This window comes from Schistocerca nitens, chromosome 4, assembly GCF_023898315.1.
Source record: "Schistocerca nitens isolate TAMUIC-IGC-003100 chromosome 4, iqSchNite1.1, whole genome shotgun sequence".
NCBI lineage: Eukaryota > Metazoa > Arthropoda > Insecta > Orthoptera > Acrididae > Schistocerca > Schistocerca nitens.
This window is the reverse complement of record NC_064617.1, coordinates 292,550,052-292,572,495: the sequence shown is the minus strand read 5'-3', so window position 1 is coordinate 292,572,495 and position 22,444 is coordinate 292,550,052. Positions and strand designations below refer to the sequence as shown.

The following is a 22,444-nucleotide window of genomic DNA, read 5'->3' as shown; positions in this document are numbered from 1 at the left end:
TGTACAAATTGTAAATAGCCTTTCGCTCCCTGTATTTTACCCCTGCCACCTTCACAATTTGAAAGAGAGTATTCCAGTTAACGTTGTCAAAAGCTTTCTCTAAGTCTACAAATGCTAGAAACGTAGGTTTGCCTTTTCTTAATCTTTCTTCTAAGATAAGTCGTAAGGTTAGTATTGCCTCATGTGTTCTAACATTTCTACGGAATCCAAACTGATCTTCCCTGAGGTCCGCTTCTACCAGTTTTTCCATTCGTCTGTAAAGAATTCGCGTTACTATTTTGCAGCTGTGACTTATTAAACTGATAGTTCGGTAATTTTCACATCTGTCAACACCTGCTTTCTTTGGTATTGGAATTATTATATTCTTCTTGAAGTCTGTGGGTATTTCGCCTGTCTCATACATCTTGCTCACCAGATGGTAGAGTTTTGTCATGACTGGCTCTCCCAAGGCCATCAGTAGTTCTAATGGAATGTTGTCTACTCCCGGGGCCTTGTTTCGACTCAGGTCTTTCAGTGCTCTGTCAAACTCTTCACGCAGTATCTTATCTCCCATTTCATCTTCATCTACATCCTTTTCCATTTCCATAATATTGTCCTCAAGTACATCGCCCTTGTATAAACCCTCTATATACTCCTTCCACCTTTCTGCCTTCCCTTCTTTGCTTAGAACTGGGTTGCCATCTGAGCTCTTGATATTCATACAAGTGGTTCTCTTTTCTCCAAAGGTCTCTTTAATTTTCCTGTAGGCAGTATCTATCTTACCCCTAGTGTGACAAGCCTCTACATCCTTACATTTGTCCTCTAGCCATCCCTGCTTAGCCATTTTGCACTTTCTGTCGATCTCATTTTTGAGACGTTTGTATTCCCTTTTGCCTGCTTCATTTACTGCATTTTTATATTTTCTCCTTTCATCAATTAAATTCAATATTTCTTCTGTTACCCAAGGATTTCTATTAGCCCTCGTCTTTTTACCTACTTGATCCTCTGCTGCCTTCACTACTTCATCCCTCAGAGCTACCCATTCTTCTTCTACTGTATTTCTTTCCCCCATTCCTGTCAATTGTTCCCTTATGCTCTCCCTGAAACTCTCTACAACCTCTGGTTCTTTCGGTTTATCCAGGTCCTATCTCCTTAAATTCCCACCTTTTTGCAGTTTCTTCAGTTTCAATCTGCAGTTCATAACCAATAGATTGTGGTCAGAATCCACATCTGCCCCTGGAAATGTCTTACAATTTAAAACCTGGTTCCTAAATCTCTGTCTTACCATTATATAATCTATCTGATACCTATTAGTATCTCCAGGATTCTTCCAGGTATACAACCTTCTTTTATTATTCTTGAACCAAGTGTTAGCTATGATTAAGTTATGCTCTGTGCAAACTTCTACAAGGTGGCTTCCTCTTTCATTTCTTCCCCCCAATCCATATTCACCTACTATGTTTCCTTCTCTCCCTTTTCCTATTGACGAATTCCCGTCAAAAAATCATTTTTCACAAAGTAACTACCCCACTACACAAATATAACACACTGTGGTACACGTGAAGCTGGTAAATGGTATTTACCTGATTATGCTAGGGCGATGGAGAAATTTGGTACTGATGGTTTGATGCTATGGTGCCACTTTTCCTTATTTGGACTGAGAAATAGTTTCAGTCAAAACCAAAAGGAACACACTTTGGACAACAGAATGCTTCAAAGACTGCAAAAACAGGTTGATAACTTTTTTCCTTCTATATGCCTTGATAATACTCCTGTTTACAATGCAAGAACAATTGTATCACATTTGCTAGTCTGAACTGCTCAAATACCAATTGTGAATCCAATCAAATACCCTTCAGAAAGGCTAGAGCAATAATTGCATGCCAAAGCAATCTTTAATAGAAGCTAGCAACAAATATTCAGTATTGTTCTGTAAGAACGAATATTGCACATTCAGTAACTATAAAAAATGGGACTACACACATTTAATTACGTGGGTGACACCTGTGATGCTAACAAACAGAACTGTTTGTCAGGAGACTTCTGGCCACATGGTATGTCACACTTCCAGAGAATACAGTACAAAGAATTTTAAGATCCAGATCAGAACATGTGACACTTGCTTTCACTAAGAGAAGTGTGTCACTGATCTAGACAGAGTGACCAATCCCAAGATCTGTTTTGGCAGAAAACACAATCTGCCACATTAGTGTTTACATGCAAGGGCCTTGTACACCAAATGCTCAAAGGCAAGTCATTTCTATGAATTCCATCTTCAATTTTGTCCTCCTTGGAAAGTACACCTATCCTACATATTTTTTTTCATTTGCAGATTGCATTTATTACTTACAATGTAAGTATCTGTAGACCTTTATTGTGAATACTGACCACTTTGTTCATTCCTGTTTTACATTTGCCAATTCTGAGAACCAAAAAAATAAGTACTTCTATTTTTCCAAATTTTTACTTATTAAAAGCCATTTTCTGAATTAGCACATTACATCCCCAATGAAGATCCATATATTCTTATGTGTACAAAGACGATGAATACCATCAATGGAAACTCTCAAGCTCCAAAAAAATCTCTTCTGGTGCAATTTATACACATCCAAACTCAAATGCAAAATACTTCCAATAATGAAGAAGTACCCATAGCAAAATGAGCAACTAACATTGTGCACCTAGGAAAAGCTATCAAGGAAATGGAAGCTAATTCAAACCACATTTCAATAAACCTCTTTATCAACAGACAAGAAGATAATGGAAAGTTGGCAACTATCACAAAATGTCATGAGACTTGGCATTTTCCCTGTTGCTGTACAAAAAAGTCACTTTAAGTGCTGCAGCTTACCAATACATTGTTAAATATTTGTAATTTAATTTTGAAATTGGATCTTTACTTTCTTCAAGGATTTACCTTAAAAAGACCATTAATTTTCATGTATATAAAGAAAGGATTACCTAAGTGTGACATCACATGAAAATACCCTACATCCAATGAACTCTTGTTTCGATAACAGATATCATATTTCCCAATACTTTTGTACAAAAAAATTGTACACAAAAGTGATGCATTTTGAAGAGACTAACCAAAACCACAAAATATGAATCACAGTTCTCATGCACTATATTCGAACTGCTTTAAGTCCGTTTTAAACTGACTTATGCTAATTTATTAGCACAATTGATGTAACAAATGAAGAAACTTGTCTTATAGTTTGGGTCATATTGCATTTTAGGATGATGATTATGACGACTGTATCTTGTATGATTTTTCAAACAGCCAGTTGAGATTCTGAGTAGCATAGAGGCCGAATTTCTAAGTGGAAGCCCAGTTCTACAGCCCCCTTAAGCCAACCCTTAGTCCGGCCCTGATGCAAACACATCTTGAAGGACTTTCTCTGAGAAAATATGAAGCTAAATTTTCAGTAAGGCAGGAATCTGCATTACTTTTTCCAAAACTTTCAGTGAGACAGGAAGGTTAAATAATGGGTGACTGAATGAAGAGGACAGATCAAAAGGAAGAAAGCTGAAATATAAGACTGATTAGGGAATTTAAACAAAAATATGATATGAAAGGTCATGAAACAAAGTGCTGGAAGAAGGTGCCAAAAACAAGTATAAAAACTGAGGTTGGTTCTCTCTCTCTCTCTCTCTCTCTCTCTCTCTCTCTCTCTCTCTCTCTCTCTCACACACACACACACACACACACACACATCCACTATACAATGATGAAAAGATATGATGGTAACTGGTAAATTTTTAAACAAGCAATTATCCTACAAATACTAACAACAATTCTTTGGAATATTTACTAGTATTTCCCACAGTCTGAATATATGCTAACTGCACGACTGTTTCCACATTTCTCCATTATGAAAGTTTTTCCATTCAGTACATGCAAAATAATGATAAGCACTTTAAGGTTAAGCTGACATGTTTCCATAGGAAATTTGAACCAAAGAGGGAAAGTTCAGGATCAATTCATCAGTATCTTACCTGTAGATCATTCAACTTTTGTCCTTCTAAGAGCTTCAATTGTTTATGAAACTGAGAGACTTTTTGGTTATGGTGAACACTATGCGTAGTATTTATCTTACAGTCTTTCAAATCTGAGTAATGGGCAGCGACATTCCCAATTTGATGAGATATCTACAAAAAAAGAGATATTTCTAAAACTCGTTGCAGGATCAGCTAAACTTACATTCAAAATAATTGTCTTGACAAAACGTATCAATTGTTTGATAAATATCAAGGTAAGGTAAACCAACCACCACATGCCCAATTATGGATAGGGAGCTACCCTAATGTTGAGGGATGAATGGTATAGCAAGTACACACTAAAATCATCCGTGAAAATGCTCTCATTTAACAGAGGGAGACAGCCATTTACATTAAAAAATTTAGTATTTAACAATTAGGTTAGTTTTATAGCCCATAAAATCAGTTATTGCACGGAGATCTACAGAGGATATACCAGAGCCAGTGAGAAGATGTATGACAGCAAAGGAGAATATACTGCACGGAAAAACAAATTATCAAAGATGAACATGGGGAGATACCCGATAAGTGAAAAATGAAATAATGGAGCAAATGAGAAACATGGTTAACAATGCACATAAAGTCACAATCATTTCAAAAATGGCAAGGCTCTTTACATGTACATAAAAAATAAAACATTCACAAATAGTAAGAAGAAGCAATATGGCTACTAGTGAGTAGAATAATAATAATAATAATAATAATAATAATAATAGGAGCGGTGGTGGTAGTGTGCTGATAGTAGGAGAAGGAATATGAATTTAGTGAACTGGCACAAAAGAGGAGTAAAGATAGGATAAGGAAGGTGGATAAATTAATAGTAAATATGCAACATTCTTTTTGCAGAGAATGGCAACCATAATGGGGCAGATATTTACTGTGAATAAATACAGAGGTGCATACATGTCCTCTCAGTGAACTGAACTAGAAGCACACAGTGCTGTTTCTTTTCAGAACTGTGACTTGTCTTCTTTTACACAGGCAATAAACTAAATGACAGCAATTAGATTAGTGAATGGATAATAAAAAAGAAAGTAACACTGCAAACGCACTGGAAGCATTCAGTTTTACCTTTGTACAATGTTGCCAAAGAAAATAATTTGAAATAAACTTCAACACAGCAAACATAAATTAAGAACGAAGACTGACATATCATGGAAGAATGTCTTATCAAAATAATTTTTGTGATTTTGTTATGAAGCATAATCTACTTAATATTCAAGATCAGGAGCCATTTTCCCAGTTAGAAACACAACTAAGACTGAGGACGTATTCCCTACATTATTTTCAAAAATCATGCAACTAAACAATTTTTTCAGTGGTCTAGGTGTTACCACAAATATACTAGTGTCACTAATGTTCAAATGGAAACACTAGAACGACCTATCCTACTTCGTTGTGCTTGCTGTGACCACCACTTGAGATCAACAAGGATAGCGATTGGGCATGTTGTACAAGCAGATTATCTGAACTCTGCAGGCAATACAGAACAAAGTATAGCACCACAATAATTGAGGCATACAAATAATTCAAAAGAGTCTTTAGTTATAGAGTAGTTCCATAAAGCACGTTCATTTGAGTGTAACAATAACATTTAACCAGATATTCTCGTAACACTTGTCAAAGATCAGGTATAGAATCATTCATTTTTTAAAAGAAGCTTCTGGTGGTGGCAGCCGAGGGTGCATGAGGTGTGCCTGTTTGTGTGGATGTGTATGGTTCTTTGATGTGGAAGGCTTTGGCCAGTCTTTTTGTTGCATCTGTCTGCAACTCAACCTGTCATCTTTACGGTGAGTAGCAATCTACCCCATCCCTTATATTGTTATTCCAACATGTAGTTTCTATTGTTTCACTTTTAAAAAGATTTATACTGTCCAAATTTTAACTAATCAGTCCTCTTCAGGTTTTCGTGCTCACTGTCTACTCATAAATTTTCCAAGGAATTTAAATGTGGATGATTTTGTGGGCTACAGTAGTACAATTATCTTGCTATCACTGAAAACTGCATAGTATTTTTAGAAGTGTGACAAACCATGAAATCCTTAACAATTCTGTCTTATGCTTGAAAAAGTAAAACCTCTTTTTTTATATTAAAAAAAAAAAAAGTATTCTAGCGAGCTGATCTGCAGTTTACCACGAACTGGAGCAAAGAGTCTGCTGATGATGCTAAGAATAACTGAATTAAATGTCTGAATAACGCAAAACAAGAGTGAATAAACAAGATGCCCAAGAAGTCTCAAACCATTTCTGGGACAATGTTTATTTTTGTCTCTCTACTGTAAACAATCTAAAATATTTTTATCACAGGACAACAAATCACCATCATAAGTTCGAAACTCAATGGGCTGCTCTTTGCCAAAACTCAAGAAATATTTTGACTATGTAACCGCACATAGGCAGCAATGCGAACAATCATTAATTAGGGGTTCAGTCAACAAATTGCAGTAATATTCTGGGTCGCTGTTGACATCCCAGGAAACAGTGGAGACCATACGACAGGCTATCGAAGTAGAGTCCAAAAGCGTCGACACATAGTCTCAGCCAATAACACGGCATCCAAAAGTGTTATGTGGCACACCTTTTACTTCATACTGAAAGAAAACACTTACCACATCCAAATTCTCCATCATCTTGAACCTAAGGACTATGCGACACACATGGCCGTGTGCCACGGCTTAACTGTGTTGCCACACATCCTGTTCAGTGATGAAGCTACTTCTCATTCCCGCGACCTGTCAATCGTCACAATGGCAAAATATGGGCTGATGAACAACCAAATATGGAAATGGAATTAGGATGTAACACCCAAAGATAGAAGTCCAGCTGGGCCTCACCCAACAGTGCATTCAAGTCCGTTTCTTTTTTGCTGAAGTAGCACTTGTGTCAACATCGAACCTGGACATGTATGAGCAATTCCTGCAGCCCCAATTGTTTGCCGACAACACTGGATTTGAAACTTCCTGGCAGATTAAAACTGTGTGCCGGACCAAGACTCGAACTCGGGACCTTTGCCTTTTGCGGGCAAGTGCTCTACAAACTGAGCTACCCAAGCACAACTCACACCCCGTCCTCACAGCTTTACTTCCGCCAGTACCTCGTCTCCTACTTTCCAAACTTCACAGAAGCTATCCTGCACTGGCCTTCTTTGCACTTTTTCAACGTCCTCCGTCAATCCTATAAGATGTGGATCCCACACCACACAGCAGCACTCCAGAAGAGGGTGCACCAGCTTAATGTAAGCAGTCTCTTTAGTAAACATGTTATATTTTTATGAGTTTGGCCAATAAGTCGCAGTCTTTGGTTTGCTTGCCCCACAACGTTACCCATGAGATCATTCCAATTTAGGTTATTCGTAATTGTAATCCGTAAATATTTTGTTGAGTTTACAGCCTTTCGATTTGTGTGATTTGTCATTTGACTGAAACGCCACAATTGCTTTTTGTGCTCATGTGTGTTACTTCACACATTTCATGATTTAGAGTCAACTGCCACTTTTTGCACCATACAGATACTTTGCCTAAATCCTTTTGCAACTGGTTTTGATCATCTGTAAACAATCGAAGAGGACTGCTCAGATTGTGTCCTAAACTATTGTATTTAATCCACAAACTGCTACAACCAGAATGAACGAACTGTGGGTATTACTGAAATGTTGCTGCAGTGACCTGCTTGCATAGTTTAATGCTTAGCACACTAACTTTTGTGATATAGGGAGCAACACAGACCCAGATTGAAACAACACACTTAAGTTAATGACCACCTGCGTTGCAAGACCCATTAGTATCAGAGCGATCTAGGCAAATGGAGGGATGGTCTCCCATATCTCCTCTCAAAACACAAATACAAATGTTATACATGAAAACAAGCAGAACAAACCTTGCAGAATTCACAGATCCTAAGTGGCTTTCACTGTCAGTTGAGTAGAAATACAGTGTGGTTGTAGCAACAACATCTCTCTCCAGAAAATGACATTTGTTAAATTGAAGATGGGTGAATCTCATCACAAATGACATAAAACTAGATAATTTGAGGGGGGGAGGGGGGGGGGGGAAGTGGCACATAAAAAGGACTTAATAAGTGTAGCCATTTACCAGGATTAGAACTGGAACAACAATGTAGACAAAAATAAAAGTTTTAGACAAAAGCATTATATTAACTGTCAAATCATTTATTTGCCTGCTCTTTCTGTATGTCCACCAAGAGATATGGAGCTATTTGCTTTTGGGAGGAGCAGCATTCAAATAAGCATCCAGACAACTAATTTTACCTTTTAGCATTTCTCCTAAATCATTTCATTATGAAATGGTTCATATTAAACACATTTTGATTTTATGCTCTATCTTGTCAATTTGATTATGAGAAATAAAACACAGATTAAGTATGATCAACAGGACGTTAAACTCTAATTTTCCTTTCTTCCAACACCTCCTGTAATAACAACAAATTATATATATGCACATTGGACAATCAAATGGAAGCGCAAAACAGTACAGATTTCCCCATTTGCTAAGCTTAATATGAATGCTGCTGTAGACATTTATTATGTCTAATGAATCATGTACCACACTTTCAAATATTACATATCACAGATGACAGATTAATAATAGAAATTTTGGGCACAAAATGAAGCATCTGTTGTCAGAACATTACTGGTGGTGTCACTATTAAGTTCCTTTTCTAGAAAATTACAGCCTGTATTCTATTTTAAAAGTGGTGAATGATATTTAATCTGTCAACATTCACAGCAACATCAGCTTAAAGATAAATAATACGGGAGGACTTTTGAATTTTCAGATGACTCTCATTCCTTTACTTTATGTTGAGAAGCCCAATGTTATCCTTGTAGGATCAGTTATGCCATCCACAAAGTGTGTTTCTCAATGTAAAGCACACAAAGCATTGTTTTCAATATATTTGGCTCATACTCAAAAACAAGCTCGTACATCATACTGAATGTCCTACTAAATATGATTGATGACTACAGTGCTCTCTTGCAGCAGTTATCTACTACATCTGGTGTGAAAACTACACATGTAACTTCTTTACATATGCACGAAAGAGCCTATGCTAAGCAATGTTTACTGTAGCAATTGTTCCTTTTCATCATCATAAAAACATTGCTTCTCTCTTACTGTGTCTGTTGGGACCAAAAGCTAGCCATGTTGTTCTCACAGAATTGTGAAGGATTCACCTAGTGATGTAGACAATTATCTTCCAGTTCACCATCAGTGGGTATGTATGAGTTGTGACAACAAAGTAGATAAAAAAATATTTTTCCTTCCTAGGGCGACAACCCTGCAGCCTCCTACTGCAGGCAGTGTGTGATCTTTGTTTTTCCCCACCACATCCCCAAGTGGAATGGACCTGCATCTACAGTGTTTCAATAAGGAGTATCAGCTTGAAGAGCTTTGTCTGCTCATTGTCACAATACTGGAATCTCAAAATAATGTACAGTGGTGCACAATCGCCTTCTTAGTTAAATTCCATGAGAGTGCCACAGTAGCGTACAGGAAGCGTCAGCACGTTTTTGGGAGTGACGTTTTATCAAGGGCACAAGTGTTTCATTTGCACAAAATGTTTCCTGAAAGCAGAACCAATGTCAAAGATGAAGACCATAGTGGGTGACCATCAACAACACGGACAGATGGCAACACGGACAGATGGCAACACGGACAGATGGCAACACGGACAGATGGCAACACGGACAGATGGCAACACGGACAGATGGCAACACGGACAGATGGCAACACGGACAGATGGCAACACGGACAGATGGCAACACGGACAGATGGCAACACGGACAGATGGCAACACGGACAGATGGCAACACAGACAGATGGCAACACAGACAGATGGCAACACAGACAGATGGCAACACAGACAGATGGCAACACAGACAGATGGCAACACAGACAGATGGCAACACAGACAGATGGCAACACAGACAGATGGCAACACAGACAGATGGCAACACAGACAGATGGCAACACAGACAGATGGCAACACAGACAGATGGCAACACAGACAGATGGCAACACAGACAGATGGCAACACAGACAGATGGCAACACAGACAGATGGCAACACAGACAGATGGCAACACAGACAGATGGCAACACAGACAGATGGCAACACAGACAGATGGCAACACAGACAGATGGCAACACAGACAGATGGCAACACAGACAGATGGCAACACAGACAGATGGCAACACAGACAGATGGCAACACAGACAGATGGCAACACAGACAGATGGCAACACAGACAGATGGCAACACAGACAGATGGCAACACAGACAGATGGCAACACAGACAGATGGCAACACAGACAGATGACAACACAGACAGAATGAGTTAATATGAGTGAACTGATCAAAGATTCACCAGGAAAATGATTGCAAACTGAAATTGATTGGGTAACTGTTTGTCTGATATTAACTGAACATCTGGGAATGAGGAAACTTTGTGCCAAAATGGTTCCGAAAAACGGCACACAGGAACAAAAATATCAACAGAGGCTGCTGATTTGTTGGAACTATTGATACTGAACCAAGAAGAATTATTGAACTGAGTTATCACTGGTAACGAAAGTGGTGCTGTTCATTCTTGACGTGCCTTTCCACCACCAATGAGCCATTCTCTTTATTATTATGCTCTTTAAACCTTAACATTCCTTCCTGTTTTCCCACCATACTTTACTTCACCATCCTGTCCCATTCTTTCACAAACACCCACTTTCCCTATTCAGTTCTCCTTCATGTCAATTTTATGCTTCAGCCTCTTCTTCAGTTTGTTGTCTCTCCTGAATATAATTTAATCCCTTTGATGTTAAATAACCTCCCAACTTATATGACATAATCCCCCAATATGACTATTTCTGTGGATTTTTATGTTTTGTCGGTTTGGTTTCTGTGCCCTATCACTGCATCTATCTCATCTAGTGAATCTGCATTAAACAGAGGTAGAAAATGCTTTAGATACATGTTTAATTGATAGAATGAACACAGTGGTAGGGCACAGAAACCAACAAAACAAGAAAAATCCACAGAAATAAAGTCATGCCATATTAGGGGAGTAACTTGTATAAACTGGGGAAGTTATTTAACAATAAAGGTTTCTGCATTCAGAACAGACAACAAACTGGGGCAGAGGCTCAAGCATAAGACTGGCACAGGGGAGAGCAGGATGGAAAACGCGTAAGTTTATGAAATAATGCGCCTCGATTGTGAAATGAAGTATGTGGATCAAATGGGAAGAACCTTTAAAATAAGTTTTAAAGAGCTTAATAATGAAAGAGAATGGCTCACTGGTGGTGGCTAGACACCTTGAGAATGAGCAGCATTCATTTGGTAGCAACACAGGCAGCATGAATGTACTGCACTTCGAAGAAAAATGATGGTTGCTGTCAAATTTTGAGGAAGCTGAAATTTTCTGCACTTTAGGAGAGGAATGCATCAGAGTGTTAAATTCAAAGATAGAAGTATTTCTGGGCCCACCATAACAATTTCGTCCTTGAGAAGTAGCCACCAACTTTTACTTTAGGGAAACTCCCTATCGCACCCCCCTCAGATTTAGTGGTAAGATGGCCCAGTGGACAGCCTGAAGACAGGTCAAGCTTTAAAACAGGAAGAAGGTGTACCGAACTGTAAAAATACAGTGAACAGTCCACAAACAAGAAATGCAATAAAGAGCAGCATAGAACAGCAACGGCGTTGTAAATGCTCATGGTGTTGGACTGCAAAGCAGACAAGCCATGTCCAAAACTCCCCCGTGTCATCATCTTTTTTTCTACAACATTATGAACTGTCCAACCAGTCACTGAAAAGTCTGTTCTCTTTCTGTAGTCCTGGCAGTTGTCATACTATACACTGGTTATAGAATATGAGTCACGTGGTAAGAATATGTTAACGTTGCAAGTGAATGTGATAAATAGTGAGAGCAGGCGAGATATCACATAGACGTCTCATAGAAATGAAAACAACAAGGGAATTCAAGAGTCAAGACTTCAAAACTGAATGCAATTTAAAAACTGTTACGAACATATGTTTTGACAGAGCACAGAGAAACTGTGTGATTGTGAAACTGTCGCATTCATTTGTTGCAGCTTATGTGAGAAACTATTACATTTTCATCATTTACTTGGGAGTGACCACATTCACATTTATATCAGGCAAGAAGGCATACCTCAGTCACTTACCAGTCGTACAAATTATGTGCGTTGATAAGAGATTCTTATAATACAAAACACATACTGCCACTAATACAGTTTATGACACAACAGACATTTTTTCCGGTGGATGATTCGGTTGACTTATCAAATGTTTGTGGTTCTCATTTGAAAGCCACTTCCTTTCGGCTGCTAACAGTAGTTGTTGAGTCCATACCTTACACCTCACTGTTGCAAACAGATGTTACACCATGACACAGATACAAATTTGAATCAAGCAAATAGTGGGAAGAAGGAAAAGAAGTTGGCATGAGTGAGGTTTGAACGAGGCTCACCTGCTTCACAGTTCAACACCATAATCACTTAACCATCACACTATTTCTGGTCCCAGCTGCTCTATATTGTACTTCTTGTTCTTGGACCATTCACTGTTTTTATCTTGCTTTCTTTTTTCACAGTCCAGTACATCTTCTTCCTGTTTTCGTTCTTTATGTGTGTTTGATTTTTGACGGGCTGTCCGCTGGGCCCTCTTACCACTAAATCTGAGATGGGGGTGCAATGGGGAGTTTTCCTTGTTAGCAGGATTAAATGAGCCTTGGGAGACTATTACATGTCAACAAGAGAGTTTCAAGGAAGACCTATATGTTTTTTACTTCTGATGGTGCGTAATAGCATAGAAACTTTCAGGTAAGTTACACCACAGGACAATATTGATATTTATGTGGCTAGCTGTATGTACAGTACTGCAATGCATTGATGTTCCCTTGCTTTATAGCATGTAATAATGGGATAATATAATCCTAAAACATGCTGAGGTACGTATATCACACACTTGACAACTAACATGTAAATCTCTCAGTACTGATTCAGGAGACAGTTGTACAATGGCTTCACAACAGATATTCCAGGAATTCCTTAGCTGCAACTTGGGCTCACCATCCTTCCCCAGGTTTATTCCAAAGAACACAAAGCCCACAACAGAAGAAAGTACACCCTTCGATAATCTCGAGATGGATCCTGATTTAATCATCCTCCCTACAGACAAAGGTTCCACCACTTTCGTGACAAATCATAGTGACTGACTGACAGAACGCTTCCACCAACTGTGACTATTCCACCTACAATCTCTGCTGCAGTGATTCCTCCCTAGACATCAAACAAAATCTCCAATATCTACTAAAATCCTTAGACCTATCCTTTTTCATCACAATGAGCCCCCCTCCCCCCCCCCCCCTCTCTCTCTCTCTCTCTCTCTCTCTCTCTCTCTCTCTCTCTCTCTCACACACACACACACACACACACACACACACCTATGTTCTACGTCCTTCCCAGCATCCATAAACCTGACAATCCTGGACACCCTATTGTAGTTGGTTACTTAGCTTCCACTGAAATAACACAAGCTCTTGTCCATCAACACCTCCAACCAGTTGCCCGTATAACATTACAACAACATCGATGGTCAGTGCCAGACGACATCATAGAGGCTCACTGAAATAACGCAAAGAGCCTATTACCAAATGTTGGTTATTTTCGCAGGGAATCAGTATGCTTACATAATGTATTCACGGGCCATATGTCTTACAAGATTTTCCGTGGAATTAAAATACAATAGTTATATTTGCTCAATAACAGTGATATTTAGACATAGAAAATAGTTTTAGAATGCCAGAATGTGGGAAAAGTGTAGGAGTTTCTGTTATTTTGGACAGAGTACCTTGTGTGTCAGAATGTGGCAGAAGCAGCGCAAGTGATGAGGGGCCCAGACACATGTTGCTTGGGGTCTTTACCATTGGAGCAGTGCTAGAGTGTACATATGACCACTTAACTGGAATAAAGTAATATGTTTTGAACAGTGATTTTTTTTTTATTTAGCCCAGCCAGCTGCATTAACTGAACAAATATCATGTAACCCTAGTATTGGCAAGAAGCTAAGTGAAATCGTCCCTAGACAGCCAATAAGTTAACAGAAAATGACAAGATTTTTTGTAGTGAGCAGGGCCATTTAGCGTTACAAAATGGGGGCTTGTCTGAGACGTCTGAATCATATCAGACGACCCAAAGGCAGTGTTGGTTGTGGCAAGAAGCAGTGAAGAAGGATTAAACGAAGATTTGGCACTTCAACGGAAGATTGTCAGCAGCTAAAGCAGCAGAAACCACGCAGGCGGCAGACACAAGCAGTGGAAACCACATGGGTAGCAGCAGCAGTGCAGTACAACATGAGACAAAGGCAGATTCAGCGCGGAAGTACCTTCTGGCGCTACGAAGTGTAGTAGTGGAGACATAAACTTCAAAAGTTAAGTAAATCTGCAAGTGCGAGTTACATGTAGCTTTTATTGTTGTGTATTGCAAATGTTTGCGTTTGTTTTCTTTATTTGTCATAATGGGGGAAACAACAACAGTAAATAATGCTGTAAGTGATGTGGAATTAACAGATCAAAATATTATTGTTCAAATAGACATTATTGTTGTAAGTACATTCACAGAAATTTTGAGTTCTCTTGTTCAATCACAGAAAAGTGTAAATGATGTTCAAAATAGTGTGCAAGCACAAGATGTGCAATTAAAAACCCAAGGGAGCCAAATGAACGAACAGTTAAAAGAAGTTAAAGAGTAGTATGAATGAAATAAAAAGCAGTATACAGTCTGTGGAGTAAAGATTAAATCAGCGGCTGTCAGAATTGCAAGGCAAGCTAAGATTAGAAATAGACAGAAATGAACAAGAATGTGTCAGATTAAATGCAGAGGTAAAGGACAAAATTGTGAAGTTGGATGAAAAATGCACAGCTGAAAATTCCAAATTGAAAGAATGGCTGAAAGGGGAATTGGAAAGGAATCATATTGATATAATGAAAATTTAATGAAGTAGATAGTAAAGTGAGTAAATTAGAGGTTGATGTCAATACTGAGATATAAAAACAAATCAAAAATATAGTTTCAAAGGTAACTAAGATGAAACATGGAAATGTTAGCAACATTGTAAATATGCAGCCCATACATAATATTCAGAATATCAGATGTTTTAATAATGATGGAAAATGTCACCCTGCCAATTTTGCCGCATATTGGAGAGATCGATGTGCGGATGGAATGACTTATTTGCTAAAAGATTAAGTTTATGATTGGGGCATTAGAAGGGGAAGCTTTGTCACGGGCAAACCAAAATCTGAACAATTTCATGACTTATGAAGACTCTGAGAAAGGATTTTAAATAAATACTCGGAAGAGGTAAAACAATCCAAAATAATTTTTTAAATGGGGCTATATACAGGGTGCTTGGGGAGGAAAGGTCAATATTTTACACAGTGATACTAATGTAATTCTGAACAAAAAATAATGTATGCACATAGGTCCACAAACGCTTCATTAGGGAGGTATGGGTATTGAAAGAAACTTTAATTCTGGAAAACTGATGTGCTCAACGTGAATGTATATGTAACACAACTGGACCGTAATGTACTTTTCTTGAAAACAATGTTACATATTTTTACATAATGTTTATTTACTTTGCATTCAGTACATAACGCATTACAACATGCATGTTACATGTATTCAGTTGAAAAAGACGTACCACGTCTTTTACAAACAGCTTTAACACTTATCGTACAGATGTTGTACAGTTCACAGAGCAGGTTCGAATATCACACCACGAACATCATTGCACTTTTGCACTCTAGCGATAACATGTTGTGTTGCTTGTTAAATTACCTATGGTTGGTTCCTAATCAATTCAGCAGCGTCCATCATGCAACGAAGCACTTCATCTCGTGTATTTACCTTCACTTTATGCACCTTTGATTTCATCCGACCCCATAAACAGAAATCTAAAGATGTAAGGTCAGGTGATCTTGGAGGCCAGTTAATAGCACTGCCACGGCCAATCCAATGATTAGGATGGGTGCGGTAACATGTGGATGGGCACCGTCATATTGAAAGTACATTCCAGTTCGCTTGGCTAAAGGAACATCTTCCAATAGTTCCACACACGAATTTTCTAAAACATTCAGGTACCTCTCTCCCATCAATCGCTGATTCATAATAAATGGACCTATCAAAAGGTTACCGATCATGCCACACCAAACATTTATGGCAAAACGAACTTGGAAAGTGCTATCCGCTGAAGTGTGTGTATCTTCCGATGACCATACATGATTATTGTGTGTGTTGTTTATTCCATGTCGTGAAAACAGGCATTCGTCAGTGAATAGTATGTATGGAAGCTAATGACTATTCTCAATTACCCAGTGACAGAATTGAAGTTGTTGGGCACTGTCCCCAACGTGGAGATTTTGGTCACGCTATATGTGAAATGATACAGGTCTTCTGCATGTAATGTTTCCCATACACATGTCTATGGGACATTCATACATGGGGACATTCTTTGTATGCTCGTACCAGAACTTGCTCAACAGTTGCGATAACTTCTTCCTGTTCTTGCAAAGTTTGTTAACGTGCATGCTTGGAAGAAAAATATCTACTCGGAAGAGAGCCTGTTGCACGCAAAGTGACAAACACTTTGGTAAATACCCTGCGATCAGGTAATCGTCGAGTCGGAAAGCGCCTGTGGTATTCTTCTCTTGCAGTGGTAGCACTACCGTCGCAGAAGCCATAAACATACCCCGCATCTGTGTATTCCTCATTACTGTAGATGTGTGGCACTGTTAGCAGCTCTTCTATGAACACAGTAACACCATACACTACACAGCTAACTGATCTGTCACCAGTACACTACATAATGCAGCATACACAGAACAACAGTGCAACAATAGGTGATTGTACTACGTACGTCACATGACCATAATACATGGTAGGTAGCATAAACAAGGCATGTTCTCGTGTATTGTTTGCAAGAAAATCACATTAGAGTCAAGTTGTATTGCACATGCATTCACATTGTGCACATCAGTTTTGCAGAATTAAAGTTCCTTTCAATACCTACACCTACATAACGAAGCATTTGCAGACGTGTGTTCATATAACTTTTTGTTCAGAATTACTTGTACCGTCATTGTTTAAAATATTGACATTTCCTCTCCAAATACCCTGTGTAGACTAGGAAATGGAAATATGAGAGATTTTTGTATGGGGGAAATAGAAAAATTAGCACATTTGGACAAGCCAATGGGGCCATTAATAATCATTTCCACTTTAAAGAGGAGAGTGCCTGAAAATGTACGATGTGATCTCATAAATGCTCCACGAGATGATGCAGACTTATTCCTTGATTATGTTGGGAATATAGATACAGCTTTACCACCGACAAACAGAAAAAATTCCCAAAATGACAGAAATCAAGATGGAAGGGTAAAGAGTAATTACAGGGATGACAACAGAAACTCCCACAGAGATTCCTGTAATAATGATAGGAGAAATTCAGGATCAAATTATAGAAGGGATTACAATAGGCCACAATATGATCATGTTGAAGGGACAGCTGGGGGGTCAGACAGATCTCGCAACCGGGGAAATGAGTAGGTATCCCACCTAAGGTACGAGTGGGGATAAAGCCTGACAATGCTTGGGAAAGGACCAGGGGAGAAAGGCTGACTAAGGCACCTATGCGTAGCCAGTTGAATTCGTTCCATATGGAGAGGATTTTGGGTGAAGGTGAATTCTGGGGAGAAATTTTTGAAAGTTCTGGAAGAAAAGGAAGGGAGAGAGAAAATTCAAAGAAAAGTGTGTCTATGAAAATGTAAGAGGTTTGTTTCAATGGGCTGGGTCAAGTGATGGAATGAATGGTGAAGATTCAAATATTTCCGACAATGGAAACGCTAGTCCAACAATTTTGAGGAATCGTAATTCTGTTAGTTCTGGTACTGTAGTGACACTAGAAAAGTTGTGTGTGTGTGTGTATTAATACTACTGAGCAGCATGAGAAAATTGTAAATAAAGTAACAGTTGTGCTTCTACCACATGCAAATATTGAAACGGTGGATCCTTTATGTGTTAATATTCCTTGTGCTAGTTGCATATGTGGTATTTCAAATATTGTCAATGGTGATGTGAATTTTCAATCTTGTGTCAAGAAAGTTGCTAATGTTGCATGTGCTAATGCTGATGTTGATGTTGATGCTAGTGTAGAGGATGCAGTATATGAGGTAGTGAAAGCAGAGCCACCTAATAATAATAATGGTGTACGTGGTATTATTGGAGATCTTTGTGAATCCATTATTGGGAGCAATGCCTCAGATGTGTGTTGTAAGCAGTAGTGCTGCAGAGGCAGATCCTGTGTGTAATGTACATGTTATTGTTGTAAATAGTTCTTCATGCACAGAAGACAAAATTTATTGCAGAGAGGGGGCACTAGCAGATGTACCTAATGCAAATGGAATTGTAGACATAGCAATAAGTACTTTTTGGGTACCAAAGTCAGGGCTAGACGAAATTAGAGGGGAATTTATAAATGTAATCAGCAGTTTAAAGCAACAACAAAAGACCAGGGCACCAGAAATACTACAGCACAGTGGAGAAAAAATTTATCATGAGGAAAATGAAATAAATATGAAATTATTGGCAGCTACTGAGGAACTTTTTGACGAAACTGGTGTGGTAGACAACAATGTTTTGCAGTGTGCTGTCGATACAGCAGGGGATACAAGCAATAGACATGTAAATGTGAAACAGACTGTTGAATTAAAATGTAATATTAGTTCTGGGAGTAGCAATAAGGCAAAGAACCGCACAGAGGGAGAATTCAATATTACAACCATAAGAAGTGCTATAAATGAATTTCAAAGTACTGAGAAGGATATGTTTGAGGAAGAACCTTTTAGAAATAATCAACTAATAAAATTACAACCAAAAATTAAAATGAATGTTGGAGGGTTTAAGACTGAAGCACTTCTTAATTCAAGCAATGAGATTAGTGGGATCTCTGAAATGTTTTTTGAACATCTGAAATCCATTACAGAAGTTATGGAATTGCCAGTCAGAATGCGGATTAGAAGTGCAACTAACAGGTTAAGCAAACCCATTAGGACCCAGGTGTACTTTACAACAGGTGATATTGAGTTTAGCCAAAACTGTATGTTTATTCCTGAACTCTGTATGAATTTTATTATTGGGATGGATTAGATGACCGATGTAGGAGCTGTTCTAGACTGCAAAAGAAACCAGTTCAAGATAGATGAAAGTGGGGCTAATTTAATCATAGACTTCACCAAGTCATTAACAGGGAAAATGATGATAGCATCACTTGAAGTGGATTAAAGGGCAAGAGAAAACTGTACACAGTGCAATGCAGCCACAGAGATCTGAAGAAGGCAATGTCAGAAATTAAAACAAAATTGATAATATTGAAGGGATAAGTAAAGAACAAAGGCAGGACCTGCATGATCTGTTGTGTGAATAAAATGACATATTTTCTGATGTGCCAGGAAGGGTGAAAGACTTTGAATGTGTTATAAATGTTAAGCCAAATGAACCATTCATGCAGAGACCATACCATACAGCTGTTGCACTAAGGAAGGTTGTTGAAATAGAACTGGAAAGAATGCTGCAGATAGGGTTAATAGAGAGAAGCAATAGTCAATACAATAATCCACTAGTTGTTGTCAAGAAGATGGATAAATCAGTGAGGCTTGTATTAGATGTTAGAAAGCTGAATACCAGAAAATACGGATGATCTGATCTATCAGTTCCACCATGACGAAACAATGTCAAGTGTGGATCTGACATATGGTAAGTAGCAAATTCCCTTAGCCAAGAAGAGAAGGCAGTATACTGCTTTCTTATATGGTGGCAGATGCTACCAGTTTAAGGTAGTTCCTTTTGGTCTGGACATTTCTGTGGCTATTTTTATAAGAGCATTACATCATGTTTTACATTGAGAGCTTTCGAGCAAAATGACAATTTATGTGGACGACATACTGATGGCATCTGTTGACTCAGAAAGTTACTGTCGTCTACTGAGTGAAGTGTTAGGTGCCCTTAGAAGGGGGCGGCATGAAGCTAAAACTAAGTAAGTGTGAGTTTGCCAGGAAGGAGATAGAATTCTTGGGACAGGTTATCACACCCACACGAAAGATACCAAAGAAAGATAGGTTTCAGGCTATAGCTATGTTCTCAATGCCTAATACCAAAAAGCAATTAAAAGACCTTTTTGGAAATATGTAACTTCTATTTAAAGTTTTATCAGGAATCAGACTCTAAACTCACCAAACCTAACAAGCTAATAAAAAAAAATTTAAAAAAAAATAAATGCAACTTTTATGTCGACACAGGACTGCACGAAAGATTTCAGGAGATATAAGCTAGTTTAAATAACAGTGGATTACTATACCACCCAGATACAACCCTGACTTACTGTTTGTACACTGACAGCAGTGATTATGGTTTGGGAGTGGCATTGTCACAGAAAAAAGTGTAAGTGGACACGAAGAACTAAGGAGTATAGCTTTTGCATCAAGAACTCTTTCCAAACATGAACGGAGTTATGGGTCACTGAAAAGGAGTTGTTAGCAGTTGTGCAGGCATTCACCAAGTTCAGAAACTATCTACTGGGTCATGAAGTGATTGTTTTCACTGATCATAAAACAATGAGCTATTTACATGAATGTAAATTGTTGAACAGCAGACTAATGAAGTGGGCCATGTTCCTACAGCAATTTAATTGCAGCATCCAGTACATAAATGGAACTGAAAATGTCGTGGCTGCTGCTTTCTCAAGATTACCAGTGAGAACTGGCGATATGCTAAAATGGAAATGAATTTAAATTGCTATACATAAAGGGTTTGCTGAGCGAAAGACTTATCAGAGGAGTATGTAGGGAAATAGGAAGATCAGAGGATCAGGATCCCAAGCTACAACAGATAAAGGGGCACCTGGGAACTACAGAGAAAGAAAATTTGAATAAATATTACAAAATACATAAGGGAATTTTGTTCAGAAGGGCAAACAAAAACAGTGATGAATGAAAGTTGTGTTTTCAGAGAATTATGTCAATAACTTAATTCAGCATGTGCACCGGAGCTATGGATCTCACAAATGCACTGAAATAATAAGGGAAAAATGTTTTGTTCAGTAATAAGGTCAGACGAGTATGGGAACAACTTGAAGAGCTGTGACACCTGTCAGAGTTAAGGTAAGCCAGGCACACAGTCAGGGATGCATGCAGCACATAATACCAGAGGTCAGAGATCTGGTAGCAGTTGATATTTTTGGGCCTCTGCCAACTGGAAGAGGTGGATGCAAATACATTTTTGTAATAGTGAACAATTTAGTAAATATATCAAGTTGTATGCAATCAAATGGGCGACCAGTACAAGTCTGATTTCCAAGTTCACACAAGAGTATTTTCCTTTGATTAGTGTACCAAAAGCTATTTTAAGTGGCAATGGATACCAATTCGCTAGCAATGGTTGGATTCAGTTTACAGATACTGCAGGGATAAAGCATATAGGAATCTCAGTGTATTATCCTTCGAGCAATCTGGCAGAACGATATATGAGAGAATTGGGAGGGTTCTGCAGGATATATTGTAGCAATAAACATAGCTCTTGGGTGCAATATCTAAAAGATTTTGAAACTGTAATTAATTGTGTGAAGCACAGCTCAACGGGGTTTTCACCATGGGAGGTGGAGTTCAACAAAAAGCCACCAAATCTGATCTCAGAATATGTCAATTACACCCTGTGTCATGAGGTGAGAAGAGAAGAGTTGGAAACTTTTGTAAGTGAGAACATGGAGAGAAGATCAATACAAAGAAAGCAAAGACAGGACAGAAAGGTGAAGGTGACATAAGAGTTGGGGATCTGGTGTTGGTGAGAACAAAGAAGAAGAAGAAGAAGAAGAAGAAGAAGAAGAAGTGAGTGAGTGAGTGAGAATGGAGAGAATAGTGTGTGTGTGTGTGTGTGTGTGTGTGTGTGTGTGTGTGTGTGTGTGTGTGTTTGTGTGTGTGTTTGCACGCGCGCTCTATTTCTGAAGGGTAAAGATTCAGTTTAATCCTCAAAATAGGTATGGTTTGATCACTGGCTTTGTAATAATGCTGTGTGCGATTTTATCAAGTGCATATTTAAAGATTTTGTTATTGCTTAGATTTTAAGTTATATCTGATTGTTATACACAAGCAGGAGGGTAAAACTAGCCATTTGCTTTATGAGGGAAATAGCTGGGGATTAATGGTTAATTTTCTTGTCAAATATGGAGTTGCACTTTGATTCATTGATGCTGAGAAGATTGCATGATATCACAGTTGGGAATTATTTTGCATTTTTATGTTACTTTGAAAATTGAGTCCCAAATTGAAGGTTTGATTT

General features: G+C 38.4%; 1 protein-coding gene across 3 annotated transcripts in view; it reads right to left on the bottom strand.

Moving 5' to 3' along the window:
- The window catches only part of LOC126252058 (RISC-loading complex subunit tarbp2), a 127,127-nt gene that overhangs the window by 21,786 nt on the left and 82,897 nt on the right, over positions 1-22,444 (bottom strand). For 2 of the 3 annotated variants that reach the window (XM_049952898.1, XM_049952897.1), the window contains exon 6: positions 3,979-4,131. The exons of the other annotated variant lie outside the window; for it this stretch is intronic. In XM_049952898.1, the coding sequence (XP_049808855.1) occupies positions 3,979-4,131 (153 nt within the window). The remainder of the gene's footprint in view (positions 1-3,978; positions 4,132-22,444) is intronic. 3 annotated transcript variants of the gene reach the window in all.